The sequence below is a fragment of the Rhineura floridana genome, chromosome 7 (genome assembly GCF_030035675.1).
Source record: "Rhineura floridana isolate rRhiFlo1 chromosome 7, rRhiFlo1.hap2, whole genome shotgun sequence".
Classification (NCBI taxonomy): Eukaryota; Metazoa; Chordata; class Lepidosauria; order Squamata; family Rhineuridae; genus Rhineura; species Rhineura floridana.
In genome coordinates, this window is record NC_084486.1 from 124,267,092 (window position 1) to 124,293,026 (window position 25,935).

Consider the following 25,935-nt stretch of genomic DNA (forward strand, 5'->3'; position numbering starts at 1 on the left):
GGCAAGTTTTTTTCTACTGTCTATTTTAAAGCAATTCTCTGTGAACATTAATAAATCTATTGTTCTTTTTGCTCAGTTACTTAGCCTTACTTGTAGTCACTTTTAGTGCTTTCTGGTATTAAAAAGAATAATTTGTTACATAGAACTCTCACCATAGTTTGAGTCTACAGAAACACTGTAAAATGTTGTGACAACAGTTCCTGGGTAAGAGTGCAGCATTAATTGTGTAATTATCTCAAGGACTGACACTGGGATCCTAAGAACAACTCAGGCTCGTAAGGGATTGGGTGCAATTTCCAATTTTTTGTCTTTGAATGGCAGACCCCAAGACCTATCACAAACTGCTTTTGAAGCTACCCTCATTTTTAAAAGGACATTTTCATTTGGCAGAAAAAAATGGTGTTTGTTAAAATCTAAAGTCTTCATGGGCTTTGAGAACTAGGTCCATGAACCTTTAGATTCCAGCCCTTGGCTGCAAGCATAACTAGGTTTTACTAGATGATGTTTGCTTCTTTAATTTTCAGAATTATTTATTCAGCTGCTCTGCTGGAAAAAAAGGCTCCCAGAACTGCTTGCAACTGAATGATACATGAATCAAATCCACAGGGTTGGAAGGATAGTTGTATTGAAAGTGACAGGTGCCACAAAGTTTATTTAGGACGTCCCAGCTGTGCCTGTTAGTCTCATAATGTTTGCCTAATACATGTTCAGCTACAGCACTTCCTGCTTTAGAACCTTGTGTTACACCAATATTACTCTCTGTGCTCCTTCAACTACAAATTGGATGAAGAGACAGTGACACTTTTTCAATATTATTACATTAAACCAAGTGGATTTTGATTGATAACCTAATATTCAACTAATGCAAAACATCAATCATGGCAAGTATATTAATTATTTAATATTGCAGTCTAATTCAGAAATCGATGTGCTGCATGAGAGGAAGGGAAACTCGCTGTTCCCAGAAGACTTAAGACAAGGAATGATTAAAAAAAAAAAGACCTGCTATACTCTCATGTGTTAGCTCAATACTAATCTTTATTCATTTGCCAATAATCTCTTCCCATTTTCCACTTCAGGACCATTTTATCAGTTTTGAGATCTATAATTGAATTAAGTCTGCTTTCAGCACAGAGCAAAAAGAGTTGCACTAATATTGATGAAGTCATGACAGGGACAGCACAGGAGACAGACCACTAAAGAGGACAGATTTGATACCATTAGCTGGAAGCTCCCTGTATCAGTGACCTGGGCCCTGCTTCCTAGCAATTAAGTTCATTAGGACCTTTGGCACTGAACAGTATAAATACAGGACTTGAATTCTCTTAATAATTCATGATGTGGTATGGTAAATTTTGATTATTATAATAAGTATTTCATTCCAACTTTTTCTGTGATGGATTTTTAAAAATGTAAGTTAGACAAGAACAAATATTTGCTTCAGGTTTTTTTAGAAACATGAATAAAAACATTACTAAAATATATTTATATGGAACTTTCCAGATATATTTAAAGGAGTGCACAATTAGTATTGTACTGTACAATTATTATTTGCAATTGCTACTGTACTGTAATACTCTGTTCATGTTGACGTGTGTGCGTTGTTGCGTGAAACAGCATACTTACGTTGGAGTTAAGTTGCTCAAGAAACTTCTCAGATGCATTAGATCAGGTTAAGAGTCTTTTATTAAGACATTATGGCTTAAGGCTTTAAGATCCCCCCCTCTAGGAGAGAAGTTCTCAGTTCAAAGACATTACACAGAAGACTCAGCTCAACACAGATAGCTGCTAGAACTCTCCCAGTCTATCTTGATGCTGCCATGACAACGGCCTTGCTATCCGTTCCCAGACTGGGCAAAGACATAACTTCTCTTAGCTACAGATTTCCACACTTTCAGACTTGATGGAAAAACACCCAGTGACAGTGTGGTTCAATGGTCAACAATCCCCCCTTTTTCCCATCATGTCTGTAATTCATTACAACAATTACAATAATACATTTCTACAATACATCTTGCAATACAGCTTACATTTCAGTACAGTTCAGAACATCTCTGCACATTTAGCTAAAACTTTATTCAATCAAACTTTGGCTGTACACATGTCAAATACAAAGTGTCAGGATCCATTTCCACCAGTTTATGCATTCCAGGACTGGTAATTTACCCCCACAGTATATCTTTCTGGCGGTTTCCCTATGTTTACTCTTGTAGAACGTCTTAATGGCACTAGGGCTTCTGCTCTCTCTGCCCCCCCATCTGTGCTTGTGCTTGGCACAGCCTGCGCAGGAGATTCCATTTCCTCAGCCTTACGTTTCTTTGATCTTCGTTTCCCACAAATGAGCTCATTTAACGCATCTCTGAGTGGAATATGTGTGCCCTCCAGTTTAATGTCTAGATTTGGCTTAAATGATTGTGCTTGTGTGTCATCTGACCCTGTAAGAACAACTGTTTCCCTTTGATCCCAAGGCTTTTCTGAGACTTTAATGCTTCTACTCAGAATTAATTGCTGTGTTTCTGGACACCAAACTCTGAAATATGCATTCTGAAATCCCAAAACAAAACCTTGCAGTGCTCTGGGCGCAAGCTTGCCCTTCCTTTTTCCCTGTGGAATGTGGATCCAGCATCTTGCCCCGAATTTTTGAATGTGTTGTATTTTTGGTTTTCTGCCAGTGATTTTCTCATAAGGAGACATTCCAAGTGCACTGTGTAATACCCTGTTGTGAATATAATTCGCATAAAGAATTGCTTCTGCCCAGAAAGAATTCCCTAAACTGCAATCCATTAACATGGCTCTCATTGCTTCCTGCAGCACCCTGTTTTTTCTCTCTGCAGTTCCATTGGAAAACGGGCTGTATGGAGCAGTAAAATTCCGTTTTATTCCCTTACTCTCAAGGAAGTCACTCAATGCTTTACTCGTGAATTCCCCCCCCTGGTCCGAGCGTATAGCCCCCACTGTGGTGCCATGTTGAGTTTCGATTCTCTTAATGAACAGTTGCAGCTTTTGCTCAGCTTCACTTTTATGCTTTAACAGAAAAACATGACAAAATCTTGAAAAATCATCCACCAGTACCATGAAGAATTTCGCAGCTCCACGTGAAGCATTTATTGGCCCTGATAAATCAACATGAACTAGCTGGTAGGGAGCTGTTGTGGTTCTTTCAGCCTCCCGGTTAATTGGTGCAATAGTCATTTTAGCTTTATGACAAGAATCACAATCCATTAACTGTCCACAATCTCTTAAACGCATGTCTTCACTATGCATTGGGGTTTTCTTAATCGTGTCAAGGTTTGCATGCCCCAGCCTTTGATGCCATTCATGGACGCAGCCCTGATGTACCTGTGTCTCAGCATTTAACACAGCACACCCTGCTTGACTGCTCTTTATTACAAACTGTGAATCGTTAAGGCTTCCCTGCAAACACACTTGATCTCCCCTCATTACATAACATTTGTCTTTGTGGAACAATACAGAAAAATCACAACTCACCAGTTTTCTGACTGACAAAATGTTATGAGCTAATTCTGGAACAAACAAACATTCTGAAAGTATTCCCAGTGTATCAAATCTCACCAGTCCTCGGGCTTCCACGCTCTTCTGCGATCCATCCGCAAGTAAAACAAAGTCCTGCTCATTTGTAGACGTGTAAAACAAACTCCTGTCTTTAATTAATATATGGCTTGCCCCGCTGTCAACAATCCAATTAACAGGTGCTAAATCTTGAGACTTCTGTTTACAAACAAAGTTCACACTTCCCTGCTTCAAGCCTCCTTCCCTGGAGTTTCGCTTGACTGCACAGTCTCTTTGGAGATGCCCACGAGCCCCACAGGCATAACAAGATTTCAGCCGTTGCTGTTCTTGCTTGTTTTCCTGTCTGCTGCTGCTTTCCTCTTTCACCTTGGCTCTTTGCTTTTCCTCAGCACTTTTCGCCTCTTGTCTCCGCTGCCATTCTTGGGTCAGCTTTTCCTCAATAAACGCAACGTTCAGACCTCCGTCAGGCATGGCTTCGAAAGCCATGACCATATTATTCCAAGTCCCATCGAGCGAAGCCAGGATCAGATAGGTCTTCTGAAGTTCAGAGTGCTCGATGCCTCGGTCCGTCAGCTCAGCAAACAAACGTCTGAATTCCGTGAGATGCTCACTCATTTCGCACTCACCCGTGAAGTGCATCTGGTAAAGCTTCCGTGCCAAACACAATCTAGATCCCGCAGTCTGTTGCACATGAATGCCTTCCAACACGTCCCACATCTGTTTGGCGTTTGTAACATCTCTCACGTGTAGAAGTTGAGAGTCTGATAGAGTCAGAAGTATAAAAGCTTGCGCCTTCTGATCTCTACGCGTCCAGGCCGCGGTCAGTACCGCCGGAGGGGGTCCATCTATAATGTCCTATAAATCCTCTTTTATCAGCAAAGCCCTCATTCTCGGCTTCCAGCTGGCAAAATTCTTTTCCGGCAATCTTTCCATTGGCATGCCTCCCCCAGACAGGTTTACAGCCATGTTGCTTACCTCTGTCTGGTACAATCAGTCAAGCTGCCCTCTGGAACTCCGTCTGCCTTTCAGACCAGCAACTTACTCTTGTGTAACACGCTGTGGATCTGCGCCCATAACCCTTGTTGACGTGTGCGCGTTGTTGCGTGAAACAGCATATGTTACATTGGAGTTAAGTTGCTCAAGAAACTTCTCAGATGCATTAGATCAGGTTAAGAGTCTTTTATTAAGACATTATGGCTTAAGGCTTTAAGATCCCCCCCTCTAGGAGAGAAGTTCTCAGTTCAAAGACATTACACAGAAGACTCAGCTCAACACAGATAGCTGCTAGAACTCTCCCAGTCTATCTTGATGCTGCCATGACAATGGCCTTGGCTATCCGTTCCCAGACTGGGCAAAGACATAACTTCTCTTAGCTACAGATTTCCACACTTTCAGACTTGATGGAAAAACACCCAGTGACAGTGTGGTTCAATGGTCAACAGTTCATAGGGTTTAAATGGTAAGAGGTATTCAGAGGTGGTTTACCATTGCTGTCCTCTGAGTTTGGATGCATCTTAGTCTAGTGCCTCAGCTTTGACCATTCCGCCTTGGGTGACCCTGCTAGGAGTCTTGCCTCTTGGTCTAGGCTCCTGAAGGCATTGCTCTAAGCTTCTTTGACACTCTCAAACCCCCTCACCACGTTAAGGTGTTATGCTTTGGACACATAATGAGAAGATATGATTCACTAGAAAAGACAATAATGCTGGGAAAAACAGAAGGGAGTAGAAGAAGAGGAAGACCAAATAAGAGATGGATTGATTCCATAAAGGAAGCCACAGACCTGAACTTACAAGATCTGAACAGGGAGGTTCATGGCAGATGCTCTTGGAGGTCACTGATTCATAGGGTTGCCATAAGTCGTGGTCAACTTGAAGGCAGATAACAACAACAATAACAACTGTACTGTAATAAATCCGGCACTGGAGTTTGCCTATGGTAATTTGTCCAAGTGTTCAAGCCACCTGTCGGGTATTTTTTAATTTGGATTACTGCACTGAGCATGAGGTTGGACTCGATGACCTTATAGGCTCCTTCCAACTCTGACTTTATGATTCTGTTCTATGATTCTATGCCTGCATACCTCATCCAAGCCCAGCCTGTAACCCCTTCTCATTTAAAGGAAACTGCATCATTCAGTTTTTCTTCCTTTATATATCCATTGTCCAGCCCTGCCCCTTAACCATATCCAAAATGTATCCACTTGATGGTTATGAAGATCAGCTGACTGTTAGAGGTTAGGTTCCTTTAAGTCAGCTGTTCACCTGCTATGCCATTTGACATTCCTTTAGATACAGTAGGGCCCTCTTACCGGTGCTTCGCATTCCGGCGTTCCATTTTAAAGCCGTTTTTGCAATTTTGCGGCATTTTCGCACGGCTCGCCCCATTATAATTAATGGAGTTCCACTTTATGGCCATTTCCACTTTACGGTGGGGGCCTGGTCCCTAACCCGCTGTATAAGCGGGGCCCTACTGTATCCCTGCTGCCTGATCAACGTTCTTACTAACCTTGAGATCTCTGTCTTTTCTGGATTCATCTTCATCTTCTGTGTCTAGTCCTTCATTGATTCCAGTTTCCCTGGAATCAGATAGAAAGGAGAGAGCATCAGGTGGAATGGAGAGAAAGAACAACAGAGTGGATAAGGCAGAATCTTGCAGAATATCATACACTGATGACCATAGCATGAAGCAGAAATCCGCATCGGCGTTTGAAACTTGCCATCCAGGAAGGATCAGGCTAACATGAAACAATGCGTACAGAAGCCATCTGTTGAGCCCCAGTTCCCCCAGGAGGATCAAGGAGGGGGGGCTGGATGAGCCTCAGTTCCAGTCGCTAGGGCAAGGGGAAGAATCAGAGGGTGTTGAGACTTTTGAGGACGAGGTGGGAGAGGGTGTGGTTGGCACTGTGACAGTTCCCACTTACAGTTCTCCAGCCGAAGAAGACCGCGCTCAACTTCCCGACGCCCCAATAGAGCCGTTGGGGTATGTCTTGGCACGCGCCAACTCCACCTCCCCTGAGCTCACCTCTTGGCACTACAAGCACTTCCCCGCCTCCTGCAGCCGAGTCGACACCTATTGAGACTATTGTCAGATGAGCCAGTGGAGGCATGCCCCTTTTCGCCCCGCGCCAGACGCTGGGAGAAGCACTTCGGTCAGAGGGAGGGTTTTCGAAGGAGTCAGAGATTACGGGCGAAGACCTTTCCTACTTAAGACTGTGCCCCTGTCAGGTCCAGGATGAGACTGAGGAACCAGACCAGTGGGTGAAAGCAATTCAGTTTTTATTAGAGTGACATCCACACAAACGCTGCGCCTTCTCATAAAGCGCCACTGACTTACAGATCCTGCGACATGGAAAGATAGTTGACAGAGCGAAGTGCACTTTCCCGCCCAACTCTTAAGTAGGACCCAAACGGGCGCGAAGCCTTTCACTCCGCCTCAATCCACCCTCAGGGGCCACCTGTCTCCCCCTCCCCCTTTCTTGTCTCTTCACTCGTCGTCGAGTACGCGGTGAGGGGGGAAGCGCCGGCCCCTCCCCTTCTGAAGATTCCGACTCTGGTATGGGCGTAAGGGGAGGTCCGGGCGGAGGGGGAGGCGTGTGAACTTTCAAGGCTGGCTCCGAGACTCTGGCGCTCCCAGGGTCTCCGTTGCTGGGCAACCCTATCTCGGGACATTCCTCTCCTTCTCCTTCGCTCAAGTCTGACAGGGGGCTCTAGCCTAGTTCAGGATTGTAGTGAGTTAGCGTAGTGTGCCTATGAAATGTATTGCCTTCGATGTTACTTTAATAAAACAGGAATTAATTCCATCCTCGTCTCCGTCTCGTGAGTCACACTCTGGGCAGGACACCATCCTAGATAGGTGGTTCAGAAGGGTCTTGTAGCCAAAGGCATCAAAAGCCTCTCAGAGGTCCAGCAGGACCAACAGAGAGAGACACCTTGAGTAGATCAATTAATTCATCCTCTCCTGCATGTATATCTGTATCCATTCAGCTAGTGTTAGAAATGTGTAATTTGTAAGAACAATTTTAGTTTAATGTTAATAACTGTTGAAAAGGAGAGGGACCCTGGCAACCATCTGCTGCACCCTGTGAGCACTTAACTGATTTTGCCTGCCTGCCTGGTTGCTTGTAAGTCTGCTTCCAGGCAGAATTGTTTCTACCTGCAGCTCTCAGATGTGTGGCGCAATAGGAGGATATTTGGTTGCAATGCCTGTTTGGTGCCAGTGAGGGCCTGTGCTTATACAGACCTTTTTCTGGATGGCCATCATGAAGTAAGATGACGGTGTGATTTGAAATAAGAAGGCTGTGGTCACAGAACAAAACTGCAGCTAATATTGCAGTCTAGGGCTCATGAGGAGAGGGAGAGGGACTCCACACCACCAATTACCCTCTCCCCGTTGCAGCACCAGGGCTCCGAAGCTGCTGTGGATGACTCACAACCGTCACCAGCAGCAGCAATCATGGCAAGCCAGAGAGGCCTGGGGCAATAAAGAGAGCACCAGACACTGGGGAAGCTGAGGCCAGAGCTTAGAAGGAAAGAGGCTCCAGATTCCCCCCTCCCTGTTGCGGCACCTGTTGCAGCAGAGTGTTGAATGATTGTGTATGGGAGAGGGAAGGCACATGTTTAGATTAGTTTTGTGTAGTGTGAATGTGAATGATTTTTTTGACTTTATTAAGATTTGTGTTTCTTATTGTAATGTGATTTTTATGATGAGATATATTGTAATTATATTACATTTTGTTCTATCTTGATGTATTTTGATGGTTTTTTATGATTTGCTTTTATGGTTCTTAGTTGCTTTATTTATGTACATTGTTCGGAGATATTTAATATTTAATTATGTTGTTTCAATGTGGAATAAGTAGTAATAGAAATAGTAGTATTGGTTGGTTTTGAACATAGATTTGTATTGTATTTCTTATATTGATTCTTTTTGTTGGGGTATGTAACTGCTTAGAGATTTCTGCTAAATATAAGCATTATGTAGATCAAATAAACAACACTAATAATACTTAGTTTTGCTACAGGTTGCTTAGGTAGGGAAGGTAAATATGTGCTTTAGTAGACCTTCCTCACTGTAGTTACCTTGCACAATTAAATAAATCATAGTAAATTAATACGTGTTTTAATTGATTAATAAGTGCAAATTTGTACACATTTAATCTGAATCTAAAAATAGGTCTGAAAAATAGTTTTGTTCTTTGATAATGGATATATTTGGTGCAGCAAGTTCTGTATGAGGGAGGAAGATGAGTGTCTCTTCTAAATGGTCTGCTATATAATTTTGGAAGTACTTAAATAAAAAATGTGAAGTTCTCTTGTTTTTTAAATAAAAAAATCTGCTGCCCTATTAAGTGGGGGAATTTCTAAATTGAACAAAATATTTTAATGTTGTTGTTGTTGTTATGTGCCTTCAAGTCGATTACGACTTATGGCGACCCTATGAATCAGTGACCTCCAAGAGCATCTGTCATGAACCACCCTGTTCAGATCTTGTAAGTTCAGGTCTGTGGCTTCGTTTATGGAATCAATCCATCTCTTGTTTAGCCTTCCTCTTTTTCTACTCCCTTCTGTTTTTCCCAGCATTATTGTCTTTTCTAGTGAATCGTGTCTTCTCGTGATGTGTCCAAAGTATGATAACCTCAGTTTCATCATTTTAGCTTCTAGTGACAGTTCTGGTTTAATTTGTTCTAACACCCAATTATTTGTCTTTTTCGCAGTCCATAGTGTGCACAAGGCTCTCCTCCAACATCACATTTCGAAAGAGCTGATTTTTCTCTTATCTGCCTTTTTCACTGTCCAACTTTCACATCCATACATAGAGATCAGGAATACCACGGTCTGAATGATCCTGACTTTGATGTTCAGTGATGCATCTTTGCATTTGAGGACTTTTTCTAGTTCTCTCACAGCTGCCCTCCCCAGTCCTAGCCTTCTTCTGATTTCTTGACTATTGTCTCCATTTTGGTTAATGACTGTGCCGAGGTATTTGTAATCCTTGACAAGTTCAATGTCCTCATTGTCAACTGTAAAGTTACATAAACCTTCTGTTGTCATTATCAACATCATTCAGACCGTGGTATTCCTGATCTCTATGTATGGATGTGAAAGTTGGACAGTGAAAAAGGCAGATAAGAGAAAAATCAACCCTTGATTAGCTTGGTATCAATTGCATCTGATACGAAGGCTGCGACCTTACCTTCCTGCACATCAGCTCCCACGAGTGATACATGCCCTGTTCTCCTCTCGCTTAGACTACTGTAACGCGCTCTATGTGGGGTTACCCTTGAAAACAGTCCGGAAATTGCAGCTGGTACAGAATGCGGCAGCACGTTTGATCACACATTGTCGCCGCCGGGAGCATATTACCCCGGTGTTAAGAGATCTGCACTGGTTACCAGTTGTTTACCGGGCCCAATTCAAGGTGTTGGTTTTGACCTTTAAAACCCTATACGGTTTCGGCCCAGTTTATCTGTAGGAACGCCTCCAGCATCACCAATTATGCCGCCTAACAAGATCAGCCACACAGGACCTTCTCTCGGTCCCACCAGTCAGAACAGCTAGGCTGGTGCGGACCAGAGAGAGGGCATTCTCGGTTGTGGCCCCCACTCTGGAATTCTCTCCCTTTCGATCTCCGTCATGCCTCCTCCCTGATGGGTTTTCGCCAGGCCTTAAAAACCTGGCTATTCAGGCAGGCCTACAGAATCCTCGGGGTGGTTGAGTTTTTATAATGTATTAATTGATGTTTAGATTATTTTTGTACTGCTGATTATATATTGTATTTTATCTTGGTTGCTGTAAGTCGCCTAGAGTGTCCGTTAATTCGGACAGATAGGCGACTAACAAATAAAATTTATTATTATTACTATTATTATTATTATTATTATTATTATTACTTTAGTCTTCTTGACGTTCAGCTGTAGTCCTGCTTTTGTGCTTTCTTCTTTAACTTTCATCAGCATTCTTTTCAAATCATTACTGGTTTCTGCTAAGAGTATGGTATCGTCTGCATATCTTAAATTATTGATGTTTCTCCCTCCAATTTTCACACCTCCTTCATCTTGGTCCAATCCCGCTTTCCGTATGATATGTTCTGCGTATAGATTAAACAAATAGGGTGATAAAATACAACCTTGTCTCACACCCTTTCTGATGGGGAACCAATCGGTTTCTCCATATTCTGTCCTTACAGTAGGCTCTTGTCCAGAGTATAGGTTGCGCATCAGGACAATCAGATGCTGTGGCACCCCCATTTCTTTTAAAGCATTCCATCGTTTTTCATGATCTACACAGTCAAAGGCTTTGCTGTAGTCTATAAAGCACAGGGTGATTTTCTTCTGAAATTCCTTGCTCCGTTCCATTATCCAACGTATGTTTGCGGTATGATCTCTGGTGCCTCTTCCCTTTCTAAATCCAGCTTGGACATCTGGCATTTCTCACTCCATATATGGTAAGAGCCTTTGTTGTAGAATCTTGAGCATTACTTTACTTGCATGGGATATTAAGGTAATAGTTCAGTAATTACTGCATTCTCTGGGATCCCCTTTCTTTCGAAGTGGGATATATATTCAACACTTCCAGTCTGTGGGCCATTGTTTAGTTTTCCATATTTCTTGACAAATTTTTGTCAAACTTTGGACAGATTCAGTCTCAGTAGCTTGTAGCAACTCTATTGGTATGCCGTCTATTCCTGTTGATTCTAAAATTTCTGGTTCTTCATCATATGGTTCCTCCATGAATGACTCTGTCATCCTGTCATCTCTTTTATAGAGTTCTTCAGTGTATTGCTTCCATCTTCCTTTTATTTCATCTTGGTCAGTCAGTGTGTTCCCCTGTTGATTATTCAACATCCCTACTCTTGGTTTAAATTTCCCTTTCATTTCTCTAATGTTTTGGAATAGGGTCTTGTTCTTCCCATTTTGTTGTCCTTTTCTATTTCTATACAATAACTATTGTAATAGTTTTCTTTGTCCCTACGTACTAGTCATTGTATAGTTGCATTTAGGGTTCTGACCGTGTTTCTATCTCCTTTTGCTTTTGCTTTCCTTCTCTCTTTAACCATTTTAAGAGTTTCTTCAGTCATCCATTGAGGTCTTTCTCTCTTTTTAACTAGAGGTATTGTCTTTTTGCATTCTTCCCTGATACTGTCCCTGACTTCAATCCATAGTTCTTCTGGTTCTCTGTCAAGTAAGTTGAAAGCCTCAAACCGGTTCCTTATTTGATCTTTATATTCTTCTTGAATGTTGTTTAAATTGTATTTTGGCATTTTATTTATTTATTTATTAGATTTCTATACCGCCCCATAGCCGAAGCTCTCTGGGCGGTGCACAATATTCAAACATAAAAATACAATAGGTCACATATAAACAAATTTAAAACTTTTTAAAAACTTTAAAATTATAACATATCCAGAAGAATCAAGACCATTTTTCAACACATACTAAAATGCTAAAATACCTGGGAAAAGAGGAAAGTTTTAACCTGGCACCGAAACGATAGTAATGTTGGCGCCAGGTGTACCTCCTCAGGGAGATTGTTCCATAATTCGGGGGCCACCACTGAGAAGGCCCTTTTTCTTGTTGTCACCCTCCGAGCTTCCCTATGAGTAGGTACCCGGAGGAGGGTCTTCGATGAAGAGCGTAGTGTACGGGTGGGTTCATATCGGGTGAGGCGTTCCACCAGGTATTGTCCCGCGCCATATAAGGCTTTATAGGTTAAAACCAGCACTTTGAACCTGGCCCGGAAACATATAGGCAGCCAATGCAAGCGAGCCAGGATCGGTGTTATATGATCGGAACGCCTAGTCCCTGTTATCAGTCTGGCCGCTGCATTTTGTACAAGCTGCAGTTTCCGGACCGTCTTCAAAGGCAGCCCCACGTAGAGCGCATTGCAGTAATCTAGCTTCGAGGTTACCAGAGCATGGACAACCAAAGCGATATTCTCTCTATCCAGATAGGGGCGTAGCTGGGCCACCAACCGAAGTTGGTAAAAAGCATTCCGTGCCACCGAGGCTACCTGAGCCTCAAGTGACAGGGATGGTTCTAAAAGAACTCCCAAGCTACGAATCTGCTCCTTCAGGGGGAGTGCAACCCCATCCAGAACAGGTTGAACATCCACCATCCGGTCAGGAGAAGCACCCACTAACAGCACCTCAGTCTTGTCTGGATTGAGCCTCAGTTTATTAGCTCTCATCCAGTCCATTGTTGCAGTTATGATTGCTTTGTTGTTCTTCTTTAGCTTTACTCTGATTTTCGATACAATTAGTTCATGATCTGTACCGCAGTCTGCTCCTGGTCTTGTTTTTGCAGAAAGTATGGAATTTCTTCATCTTCTGCTTCCAATTATAGAATTGATTTGATTCTTATATTGACCATCTGGTGATGTCCACGTGTACAGTCGTCTTTTTGGTTGCTTAAAAAATGTGTTGGCAAGAAACAAATCATTGGCTTCCCAGAATTCAATAAGTCTTTCTCCTGCTTCATTTCTGTCACCTAAGCCCCATTTCCCCACAATTCTTGGTTCTTCTCTGTTCCCTACTTTTGCATTCCAGTCCCCCATGATTATCATTATATCTTGTTTTGGTGTGTGATCAATTTCCTCCTGTACTTCTGCGTAAAACCTCTCCAATTCTTCTTCTTCTGCGTTTGATGTTGGAGCGTAGACTTGGATGATGGTTATGTTAATAGGTTTCCCATTTAATCTCATTGATATCACTTGTTCAGGCCTTGCGTTGTAGCTCCTAATTGCTTTTGCTACATTACTTCTCACTATTAAAGCAACCAAGTTTCTTCTTGATTTCTCATTTCCTGCATAAAATATTTTGTAGTTGCCTGATTGAAAATGTCCCATTCCTATCTATTTTAGTTCACTCACACCAAGTATTGTAATGTTGATACGCTCCATTTCTTGCTTGACAATTTCTGACTTTCCCTGGTTCATGCTTCTCACATTCCATGTTCCTATTGTGTGTGTCGTACTACTGCAGACTCTCCTTTCGCATCTGTGTGCATCAGCCTCTGGGCTTCCTTTTGGCTTTGACCCAGCTGCATCATTAGTCACAAATATTTTAATAGAACAGATTAATTAATTACACCCCAGAGTTCTTGTTTTTGGCAATGGGGTGTATATGTGTTCTCTTAAACATGTGTAAATTCAAGAACTTATAGGTGGTATGACTTAAGAAATCAGGGATGGGCAATCTCTTGCTCTCCAGATGTTGTTGAATCTCAGCTAGCATAATCCCTGACCACCAGCCATGCTGGTTGGGGCTCACGGAAGTTGGTTTAACAACATCTGCAGGCCATTGGGAGCCCCTTCCCTTTCCATTACTTAAATGACAAATGTTGGGCTCAATTTTCTTTAGAAATGATATTTATATACTATTTCCCTATTCCTAGAGAATAGTTAATGTTTCTCAGTGGAAGATAATTGAACTCTGTATATATCTAAAGTTAGCCTTTCCATTTAAAATTTGCAGCCCCCACTCAAAAAAGTCACCAGCTGCCACATTTTCTTTTGATATAAATGTATGTTTTTCTGATTAAATAATAATAATTAAAAATGTAATTGTGCTAGATGGCTAATCTGCCATTTATAGTAGTTATATTTATTTTCTTATTATAATTTAAATCATTGTTTTAATAATTCATATATTAAAAGAAAGGTAATCAGGAGATAGTATGACTTTCTTTTCTTTATCTTTCCAAGTTAAACATAAATAATTGCAGACAAAGGTTTAGCAACTATTTAGAACTTTTTTTCTTCTGTTACAGGGATGCTGGAAACATCAAAACTGGATTAGAACATCTGGTAAGTTCTAATTTCCTCTTGAATATTTACATCATCTTTGATATCTGCATTCCAAATGAACACTTTTGAATGAGCTTTGAATACCTTGAATTGAGAAAGTCAATCATTTCCCAGAGGGTCAGCTTACTGTTATTATGTGAAGGGACTTACATTTTCATTTATCTTATGTTTCAAGGGATTTTAATTTTTTAAATTACTTTTTTTATGTAGAGATGAAATACAACGGGCTATAATCCTTGGATTGATGATTGCCTTAATTATAAACAAAATGTTGTTTGTTGTTGGATTTTAGGCATATCCTGATCTGAAAACAACAAACTAGTATTTTAAAACACACATTCAAATTTTGCTTGCATAAGTATGGCATTTCAGTAATTTGAAATCTCTGAAATAAGTACATGGCTTGTGTTCTAACAATGCCTTTATATTATGAATTGTATTGACATTTAAATTCTATTCAGTTCTAGGATATACAGTATTTTGAAATTACAATATTTAAGCAAGCATATTGCAACTGTGAGTGAAAGCTTATTAAATACAGTGCTATCACGAGCTTGTTATATATCAATTGTAATATGTTAACAATATTATGAGAATAATAATAAAAAAGTTATGAGAATGTTAAATGTAACAATTACATGGCTCCAAAGAACTTCAGGTGGTGTTCTATTCAGTCAACTGAGCTTTCTTGCCCCTTCCCACTTCTGCCCCTTGTTCTGTTGTATAAGATGCTTCTGAGTGGCAGGGGACGCTCAAGAACTTTATGGAATGTGGTGTAGATTGTGTGTGAGTGGGGTGTGTGTGTGTGTGTGTGTGTGTGTGTGAGAGAGAGAGAGAGAGAGAGAGAGAGAGAGAGAGAGAGAGAGAGAACTTCAATGGATATATGAAATATCCCTCCCTCCTTGAACAAGTGGAAGCATCTTCTGTTTGTGGAAGGGGCTGTTTGGATCCAAGTTAATTTTCTTCAAGATATTGGGTGGCGTCTTGTTAAAATTAATGGTCCATATCCTTTTTGTGTGTGTGAATTAAGTGCCAGCTTTTCTTTCCTGTGAAATGTATAACCTGATTATATTGTATTATGTGATAAACATCATTTTTATATCTCCACCATATACAAACTGTTTTTCCTATTTTCATCCGGACACACATGACCTTGAAATAGGTTCAGATATGGCGAATGCTTCCTGTTGTTCCAGTTAGCACAGCTGGCATTTTACTAGGACTGACCTGGAAATTCTCAGTTGAAGCTTCAGGTTCAGAACTGGGGGACAGAGGTGCGAATCAGTCAGCATTTTGCCACGGGGAAGCTTATCTTTTTGGAATAAAAGTGCAGGGCTTTTTTTCCACTTATAGAAACAAACTTTAAAGGTGACTTGAATTGTATCATTAACTGGCATCTGTCATTGGCATTAGCTGAGATTATAAATAACTCTCTGTATGTTTGTAAATGAAATCGTTGCCTGCTTGAGATGAGTTTTAACTCATTTTGTAGTTGCTTTCTGAGATGACTACATGCTAACTGGACTTTCTAAAAGCTTTTTTTAAAGGCTGCTTTACTAGATTGCCTGTCAAGTTATTAAAATCTAATGATTTTAGTGTATTGTAAACATGGCTTAGGCTGTATAGATAAAAGCAACTGTTGCTCTTCTGAATTTGAAATACTACAATAAGATGAGATGTAATTAACATATATGAAGTTACCTTAAAAATACTAACCTTCAGAAGGTCCTGGATGATTTTCTTGCAAAATAGAATACTGGTTCATAGCCACTTGTACATTTTTCTGTTTTGTTGAGAATGTTGGGAAAATTCCTTTTATGTAATACAGTTCAAGTAAGGGCGAAGTTGATTAATGTGGAGTGCTAAATTATAGATTTTTGTTTATTTTGGACCTATTATGGAAATGTAAAATTGGTCCATTTCTGAGCTTGTTGTAAATAATATTGGATTGTTCCTTTTGTAAAATAACAGGAAATTGGGAGATTTTCAAATATCACTGTGGTATCATAAAGGTATTTTAGGGAGATGTTTCTGATGCAAGTTCTGACTTCTGAAGAGTTGGTCTTCTGTTGTAAGCTCTTAGGAGGAACAGCTTTTTTGCTTGCAATTTCAGGCTGTAGTTCCTCAAGTGTAAAGAGTTGCTTAGACAAATCTTTGGGAGTGTTGTGTTGGTGCTGGGCCTTGATGAAGGGTTATAATGAAATGAAAGTATTAAGAATAAAAGTGAAAACCTTTGACTTGCTAGTGAATTTGAGTAATAATAAGATTAGCTAAGATATTATTCTTTAACTCTAATAGACATTCCTGGTTAGTTCTTTGAGTTGTGCAACTGGTTTATTTACCTCTGTTTTTCTCTCTCTTAATATCTTGAGCTTCACCTGTAGCTTTTTCTAAATGAAAAGAATGATCTCTTTCAGTCTCTCACATTTTAGAAGAATGACCGACTTGTCCTTGTGGTCAAGAAAAGAAAACTGACAATTTCAGGAGTTGAGTGGCATACTGTCATTAATAGCTTATTAGCCTATGAGTGATTTGTGTATACAGTAGGGCACCACTCATACGGTGGGTTATGTTGTGGACCCCCGCTGTAAAGCAAAAACTGCTGTAAAGCAGAACCCATTGAATAGAATGGCGCGCGATGTCCGAAAACCGCCGTAAAAGTGGAACAAGCGCCGTATGACTGGGGCTTTAGTCTAATTGCATCTAATTGAGACGGCTGTATTAGCGAATCGCTGTAAAGCAAAGCTCTGTAAAGCGGGGCCCTACTATAGTTACTGCATTTCGGCAATGTAGATATCCCCCTTGTAACATGTTAATCAATAACCACCAACAGGGCTGCCGGGCAACATGCTTCGTGTATCTTGGACAGTAAAATGATTCATGGTCTCCATTGGTAGTGGAACAGTTAGGACTGGTCAACCCATGTACTCATGGCACAATAAACTGTGGTCATGAAATTTAGATGTGACTGTACGTGTATACATGTAGGAAAAAGTAACATAGATTTAGCAAGTGTTAAACAACTCAACATTTTCTTTAAAATTTTTTTGAAATAGGAGCCTGTATTTGAATGCTTGCCTTAAAACCAGAATATTATTTTACCCTTAACTATCCTTTTTTACAGCTCAGCATCCTTACTGACTCTGAAAATAAGGCTAAATCATAGGTCTTGCAGAATTTCCAAGTGACTCATAAAGTTGGTTATGGGCCCTTTCCATTTAACTTTTAGTCATGCTGTGAAACTTCTTTCTCAAGAGAAACTTTTAGGCCAGGCTCTAAAGAACCACTCAACTTAGTTCCATGTGCCCAACAGAGCTCCAGACTTGTGTTTTCTTGAACAGTAAGACAGTTTGTGATATGCCATGGGGGTCTGCTGTAAAAGAGGGGGAAGTCTAAATTCCCACTGGATTAATACAAGCCCTTGGATAGCTTAAATATGTCTTTATTTTATTTTTAAATTTTATTTATGATATTGATATAGTTTCCAATAACATAGTTCTCTGGATCCCTGCCTGAAATTTCACTTCTGAAGTGTTACTTCAAGATGTATCTTTGCAATAGAATGCCAGTTGATCATAAATTTATTTTGATCAGTAGTTCTGGTTAATAATTTTTTTAATGACATGCTAGATTGTTCATAGCGGGATACTGGAAAAATATTTTAAAAGGCAGTGATATGGCCTCTATTAAAGAGATCCTTCAGAACTGTATAATCATTGGCCAGTCTTGAACATTCTGTATTGGGGCAAGTTGCTTGAATGAGTGGTAATGGCCCAGGTCCAGGTTTTTCTGTAGGAAACTGGGTCTATTTCAATCCAGTTTTGGGCCTGGTTTCGTCACCCAAGGCATGGATGGTTAGTGCTGGGAGATCACTAGGAGTGCAACTCACTTAATTCACTTGAATATATCACAGTAACACATGATATCAACTACAAACCTTCTGGCATGTCTCACTAGGGTAGGGCTCCCATCATTCTTGAAAGTGAGGTTTCAGAACATGGTGCTGAAAGACTACTTCTGCCTATGGTCAATGATCTGTCGACTTTTGTAACAATCCATCTTGTTTCTCATGCTGTTTAAGCTTTACAGGAGAAGATTTTCTGGAGCTGTGCTGATGATACTCATCTCTGGCTCTTTTTTTTATCAGATCATGGGGAGGTGGTGGGGACCTGAGATTGGTAGTGGAGTGGATGTACTCTAAATCCAGACAAGATAGAAGTATGGGGGCAGCAGCGCGGAGGGTAGGGTAGGGTGATCCAGTGGCCATCTTGGCCAGTATCCTTTTCTCACAGTGGCCAATTGTATTTTATGTCATTACTATTTGAATTCTATAGAATTCTACAGAATTAAAATTGTGAGTGGTTTTCATAGTAACATTGTGAACCACCTGAATTAAACTCAGTTTGGGAGCCCCTGTTCTAGATGATTATGATGATTACTTTATTTGTTACCTTATACCACAAAGGTCTCAAGGCGACTAATACTAATACAGCAAAAATATACAATATAATAACATTTAAAATGACTACAGGCAGTCATAATATTCAAAAGGTTAAAACAGTCAAATAGCACAACAGTATGATCCACCACTAAAACAATATAAAGAAATCCCGCAACTGTAAGTAAGAACACCATCAACCATTACATGCCTTGAAGTAAAGTCTTGGTCTGCTGCTAAAAGGATGACTAATTTGGGACATTAGTTACCAGTCTGTTTATGAGCCTAATTCAAGATGCTAGTGCTGATCTTTAAAACAGAGGTGGGGCCTGTGACACTTCAAATGTATGGCTGAAACTGCCGTCATTCCTGACCAGAACTGTGAAGGCCCAGAAAGAACAGATTTTTTTTAAGGAGGGGAAGGTTTTTCCATTCTTTTAAAGCTTTCTTGTTTCCCACCTCCCCCCCAAAATGAAAAAAACCCACACCCCTGTTCCCCCCTCCTGAATTCATCCTCGATTATATCGATTATCGATTAACCCTCCCCGGATACCCCGAATAATAATAAATTTAATTTCTTCGTCGCCTATCTGGCCAATGGCCACTCTAGGCGACTTACAAAATTATTAAAATACAATTAATAAAATACAGTAATACAATAAAAACAATAGATCTACAACAACAATATTAAAACTGGGTAGGAGGCATTACAATTATATCCTGGCCTTCACATCCCTATTCCCGACCATTTGCTGTGCTGGCTGGGGCTGATGGGTATTAGAATCCAGCAACATATGGAGTGTCACAGGTTCCTCATTCCTGCTTTTCTTTGGAACTAGTCAGGGCTCCTCTGCAGAGGGAAACCTGCCAGAGTCTCTCTAAAAGGGAGGATTCTTCTATTTTTAAACCAAACTGGGAGGGTTTGAAGGAACCCATCAAAGATTATACAATTTGCTTGAAGCATCAGTTATGTGGCCATCTGTGGTGGGACTGCTATTTTGGTTGCTGGAAGGATTTTCTGGGGGAAAAACCCCTGTTAACACATTCAAAACCAGCTGTGGCCCTCCAACTAGTGTTACAGTAGAAACCCAGAGACCACAGTTTGGTACCTTCCTTTCACTCCTCCTACAATGGGCCATACTGCGTTTCAACTCACTTTTCTTTAACTTCTACCGTTGAGTCTTCATCTGATCATAAGGATGGAGACATATCTGAGTAACGGCTATTTCTTGTGTTTCCAGAGATGGGGAATGAGCCATTGTTGTACTTTTTGTTGCAACCTGTATCCTACATGGAACCTAAAAGAGTCTCATTTGAATGGCTGCTATCTCTTCCCCCATTCCTTCCTAATGCAGACTCCATGGCTTTAGTACCAGGTTTTGTTTTGTTTTTTAAATCCTCCTATTGCTCTGTTTACCGTTCAGCCCAGCTGTCCAGTTCAGAGCGAGAACCACCAGTCAGAGACAAGGGTGCAATCAATTCTTGTTTTATTAAAGTAATGGATACATCAAAGGCTGTGCACCTCATAAAACCCCCTATGCTAACTCACTACAATCCCTAACTGCACTCTAGACATGCTCTGTAACTTGTGAGGAAAGTTGACTCAGTGCCCACTTCCGGGCACAGTAGCCTCAAATAGGAGAGGTCTTGGGGTGTAACCTCTCACTCCATCACACACATGCCTCCTTCTGTCCTGTCCGCTTCTCCCGATGTCGTGAGTGTGGTGAGGGGGGGGTGAGCCTCCAAGGGCTCATCGGAAAGCACAGGTTCCTGATCGGCAGGCGGGAGAGGGGAGGGTGGGAAAGCATTGGGCGTTTCTAAGATACTGCTTGGTGAAGGAGGAGTGTCTGCTCTCTCAGGAGCATCCCCCTACAGTCCCATGGGAGTGCTGGGGGGCTGAGCGCTGTCCCATTGAGGGGCAGGACCAGCCATGGGAACTGGTGGGGCGGGCGACTCGCTCTCTTCCCCAAGGTCGGGGTAGACTCAGCAACAGCTAGATTGTCCATGCTCCCTAACGGCTGAGGCTTCTGAAACTCATGCCTTCTCCAGTGGGCACCAGGACACCCCAAGTGGGTATTGTGTTCCTTGCTAGTGCTTGAGGCAGGAAAGAGTTAACACTCCAAAACGACCATTAATGCGGCCCCTCCCACAGAGTGCTAGTTCGTTTTCCTGCCTCGCTTGAGCAGTACTGATTTTCGCCTTGCTCTTCAGTCTGGCCGAGTTATATCTTTATCTTTTTCTCTATTTATGTTATTTATTAGCAGTTAATGTTCACTTAACTCTTCTCTCAGTGTTGTATATAGGTGTTAGTCCTAAGATTAATTGGTACAATGTTTCTCCTCAGAAATGAATTTCTCTGTGATTTTTTCCAATTAATGCATTCTCTTAGTGATATTTCCCTCACTTAATGGTTTTCCGGGTAGATTTTCCTCATTAATGAATTTCTCTGTGATTTTCTATTTATGCATTCCGTTAATATTTCCCTCATTTAATGAATTTCTGGGGAGGTTTTCCTCAGTAAAAAATTTCTCTGTGGATTTTTCTGTTAATGATATTTCCCTACGTTAATGAATTTCGGGGTGATTTTCCCTCGTTTCCTGATTTGAACAGTAGCTTTCTTCCCATTATAAATTGGTCTTTCCTGCTGAAAGCGAAATGCCTAAGGAGCAAAAAAGTGGCTCTTCAAGGCTTTCCATATGAACGGTTGCAGCACTTGGTGCGGTAGCACCTATAGCTCGCTCGCATGAACCAGCAGTTAAAAAAGACGAGCCGTTGCAGCGCTCTCAAAGGCGGTCGCCATTTTAATCAAACAGCCTCACAGGCACCGCGCGGCCCAATTACTCTTGCGGTAGCACAGAGAACGGCCGTTAATCAACACGCACCTCTTTCCCCTGTAAGCGATGAGGTATCAGAGCAATCAGGGTGGAAAAATTTTAAAGCACTTAACGATACTGCATACCCTGTAGCTGGTGCGGTAGCGCTGCCATCAGGACGTAAAAGTATGGAAGCAGTTAAAGGTGCAGAAAAGCCTGTCAGCACTGCGGTGGCAGAGCAATCAGGACGCAAGCATATGACTAAACAAAACATACAGTTAGCCATACTGCAGAGCAATCAGGAAAGGTTGCTGCTGAGGGAGCCACAGAATATAAGAAAAATGCTTCCTGACAAACCAGAAGGGCGCTGTATCTAGGACAGCAATCACAGCAGTTGAGTACAGTAAATGCTGAATTTCCCTCACAGCAGGAGGAGATTCCAGATCCTTCAGTCCTTTTTTGCTCAGATTCTGAGGAAAATGATGAGGAATTTACAGGTTTTAATATTCATCACCGTGAGGTTCCACAGAGCACTGGGACTATAGAGCCTGTAAGTGATATTGCGCCTAATGGGCACAGTCATAAACAGCAGCACAGAGTTTTGCGTGACAGAACTAATCATAACCAGCATCAATTCAACTCCACACAGATGGCCTCTCTTGCCACCTCGTGTTCAGATCAGGAACTTCAACAGGTGAAGTCTTTTCATTTAGGAGCTGCAGAATTAAATTATATTAGAAAGGCTCTCATGGGTGATATATCAGCAGAACTATCTGCTTTTCGCCAATCTTTTCAAGTGGTTCCTGTACAGGCACAACAGCGCAGTCATGAACCAGGACAAAGTCACTGGCAACACACTATACGACAGTGCAGTGTTCAGATGAATCAGGCAGGTTTCCCTGAAGTTGAGCAACAGCAGCTCCACACTGACCTTGCAAATGGATCACCAGATCCACATGATGTGGCCAGGGGTAGAGCACAGGGCTTATTAGCTGACAGACCAGACAGATCTAAGTTTGCTAGGCAACGGTTTATGCACGATGATTCAGTGCTTGATTTCGAAGACGAATCAGATGAATGGAGTGATACTTCACAACCGGAAGAGCACCACTCCAATAGGTTGTTTCATAGCACTTATTATATGCCTCTGCTATGCAAGGCTGTGGTGGCTTTAGATTTGAATGATGTTGTTACAGAACAGGCACCTTCTACCTCCAGAGGCGCATCTGTCCTTCCGGAACCAAAGTCTACCGATAAGGTCATTAAGGTACCATCACTGCTCAGACAAATAGTGGAATCTGAATGGCACTCACCAGTTCAGTCTACCAAGTCACTGACGTAGGCTAAGAAACTATACTTGTTGGACCCAGAGTTTATGGAGCAGCTGAAAACTCCAGACATTGATTCTCCAATTTCTGCCTTAGTTTCTAGAAACTTCCTTTTGAGAGAAGGGGATGCTCAATTGAAAGATCTTACAGAATGAAAGTTAGATATGGCACTTAGAAAGGTCCATGAAGCGTCAGCCTTGTCGGTACGTGCATCTATAGCAGCATCTGTGTTTTCAAGGGCTGCATTATTGTGGTTAGATGAAGTTTTGGAAAATCCAGATCAAGACCAAGACAGACTTAGGAAAACAATTTTGAAGGTATCAAGGACACAGGCTTTCATTGCAGATGCAACAATGGATGCTACTCAATTCGCAGCTAGAGCCATGGCTGCTGAAGTTGTAGCTAGGCGTATTTTGTGGCTTCGTCATTGGGAGACGGACATTTCTTCTCGCATGGTGTTGGCGACAGAACCATATGCAGGCAAGAAATTATTTGGTGAAAATGTGCTCAGTGAAGTACTAGTTGAAACAAGAGACAAGAAGAAGGCAATGCCAGTAACAAGTAAAAGACGAGATGACAGGCGACCTTTTTGCCGTTTTTAGCCATACCAGTCCTTTCGTCCCTCTAGGTTTGGAGGCAGGGGGCAAGATTTCCATGTTAACAGACAAGTTTGGAGTTGTCCAAGATTCCAAGTGTGCAACCAGCAACAATCAGCAGCGCGAAATACATTCTCAGCTACCAACAGAGGTGGAAGACAACAAAGACAATTCTGACTTATTGCAGATACCAGTGGGAGGCTGCCTGATGAAATTTGCACACATTTGGCAGCTGACAACATCAGACCGCTGGGTAAAGAATGCTCTACAGTATGGGTATCAGATACAGTTTCAGGCTACGCCTCCAAACAGATTTGTCTCGTCACCTGTGTCGGCACATCCCGAGAAGCGCAGGCTACTACAGCAGGCAATACAACATCTGTTGCAGATAGCAGCCATAGAACCGGTTCAGCAGCACCAGAAATTTCTAGGGGTTTATTCTGTTCTTTTTCTTGTGCCCCCAAAAAGGAAACAATTGGAGAGCGGTACTCTAAAATTTCTCAACAGATTTGTCAGATACCGGAAATTTCGCATGGAAACATTGGTGTCCATAAAAGAAGCTATTCAGCCTCGAGACTTCCTAGCTTCCACAGATCTAACCGAAGCATATTTACATCTGCCAATCCATCCGCAGCACCGCAAGTTCCTCCGCTTCGTTTACAACAATCAACACTATCAGTACAGGGCAATGCCCTTTGGCTTGGCATCAGCGCCGAGGGTCTTCACAAAAATTATGGTGACCCTTGTCGTGCATCTCCGTCAACATGGGTTGAATCTTTACCCATATTTAGACGACATTCTGATTCGTTCACACACAGCACAGTCAGCTTATCAGGACATTCACACCATACTGGCAGTTCTCCACGATCACAGATTCTTAGTCAACATCCCCAAGAGTCATTTGTTCCCTCAACAATGTTTACAGCATTTGGGAGCAATGATAATGTCCAAGCGGACTGGTTAAGCAGACAGGAGATGTTGCCGGGAGAGTGGCAGTTGCACAAAGATGTGTTCAAACAGATATGCAGAAGGTTCGGAAGGATGGATGTGGACCTTTTCACTTCAGATGTCAATCATCAACTGAAGAGGTATTACACTCGCTATCCATCTCTCAGAGCAGAGGGTGTAGATGCCCTAAATTCTCCTTGGCCGAAGGCAACACTGTATCTCTTCCCTCCTTTTCCATTGCTATCTCGGGTAATGAAAAAGGTAAGGATGGAGAGGGCCAATGTTATTCTACTAGCACCAGATTGGCCAAGGAGGCCATGGTTCTCAGAGCTAGTCAACCTATCTGTCGAGCCCCCATGGAGTCTGCCTCTTTGACCAGATTTGCTGCTACAAGGACTGCTTCGTCACCCCGATCTCCAATGGTTGAGCTTAACCGCATGGAAATTGAGCGGGGCAAACTGCTGAGGGCTGGATTACCAACGGAAGTGGTAACCACAATATTGGCATCTAGAAGACAGTCCACAATAAGAAGCTACCAGTATACCTGGGCGGCCTTTTTGAAATGGTGTAATAGGAATCATGTTACACCTAGGAAGTCGGGATTTGCAGAGGTGTTATCCTTTTTAAATGCTGGTTTGAAGGATGGGTTGAGACCCAATACTTTGAGGCGACAAGCATCTGCGTTGTCAACAGTCCTGTCTAAGTCTTCTTATGCATCACTGGGAGCTCATCCCTATCTGAAACAATTTCTAAGAGGGGCTTCACTATTGTCAGCACCTGTTCATCATCGTTTTCCAACATGGAATCTTCACAAGGTCTTGGCAGCTCTTCAAAAACCGCCATTTGATTGTGTATGAAGGTGCTGATTTGGTGTATATTATAGAGATAGAAATTCTGTAGACCACAGCAACTCCTTGCCCTCATCCCTGCAGCCTGCTGGTGTTGCACCGAGTTGCAGGTGGGCAAACCTGGGTCAGATCAACTCCTCCCAGCTCACCCACTAAGGTCTCAGTCACCAGGAAACCATTCTGTCTTGGAGCTGGCTGTAAGGGCCTGTGCCTGGTGTTGGGCCAAGGAGACAGTAAACTAGGGTTGCGGCTGGAGTACTGTTCACCCTGCTGCCTTTTACTGAGCTGGTGGAGGCCATCTTGGCCGTGGTATTGGAGGAGCCCAGAATGATAGTCCTGGATGATTTCAATGTCCATGCTGAGGCTGTTTGTAGTGTTCTGGCTCGGGACTTCATGGTCTCTATGACGACCATGGGGCTGTCTCAAGTTGTCACCTGCTCGACACACAGCAAGGCACATCCTTGTCTTGGTTTTTGCTCCAGATGGATGAAGGGGTAGTCTGGAGAATGAGTGGTGGTGGATGTCACCCCATTGTCATGGTCAGACCACTTCTTGGTGAAGTTTAGACTTATAGCTCTGATTCTTTGCTGCAGGGGTGGTGGACCCTCGGATGGTCCACCCCCGGAGACTA

The 25,935-nt window shown here is 42.0% G+C and overlaps 1 protein-coding gene across 7 annotated transcripts in view; it reads left to right on the plus strand.

The window, feature by feature from the left end:
• Positions 1 to 25,935, plus strand: part of RSRC1 (arginine and serine rich coiled-coil 1) — a 355,437-nt gene that overhangs the window by 130,794 nt on the left and 198,708 nt on the right. For all 7 annotated transcript variants that reach the window (XM_061637162.1, XM_061637160.1, XM_061637161.1 and 4 more), the window contains one exon: positions 14,297 to 14,333. In XM_061637162.1, coding sequence (XP_061493146.1) covers positions 14,297 to 14,333 — 37 coding nt within the window. The remainder of the gene's footprint in view (positions 1 to 14,296; positions 14,334 to 25,935) is intronic.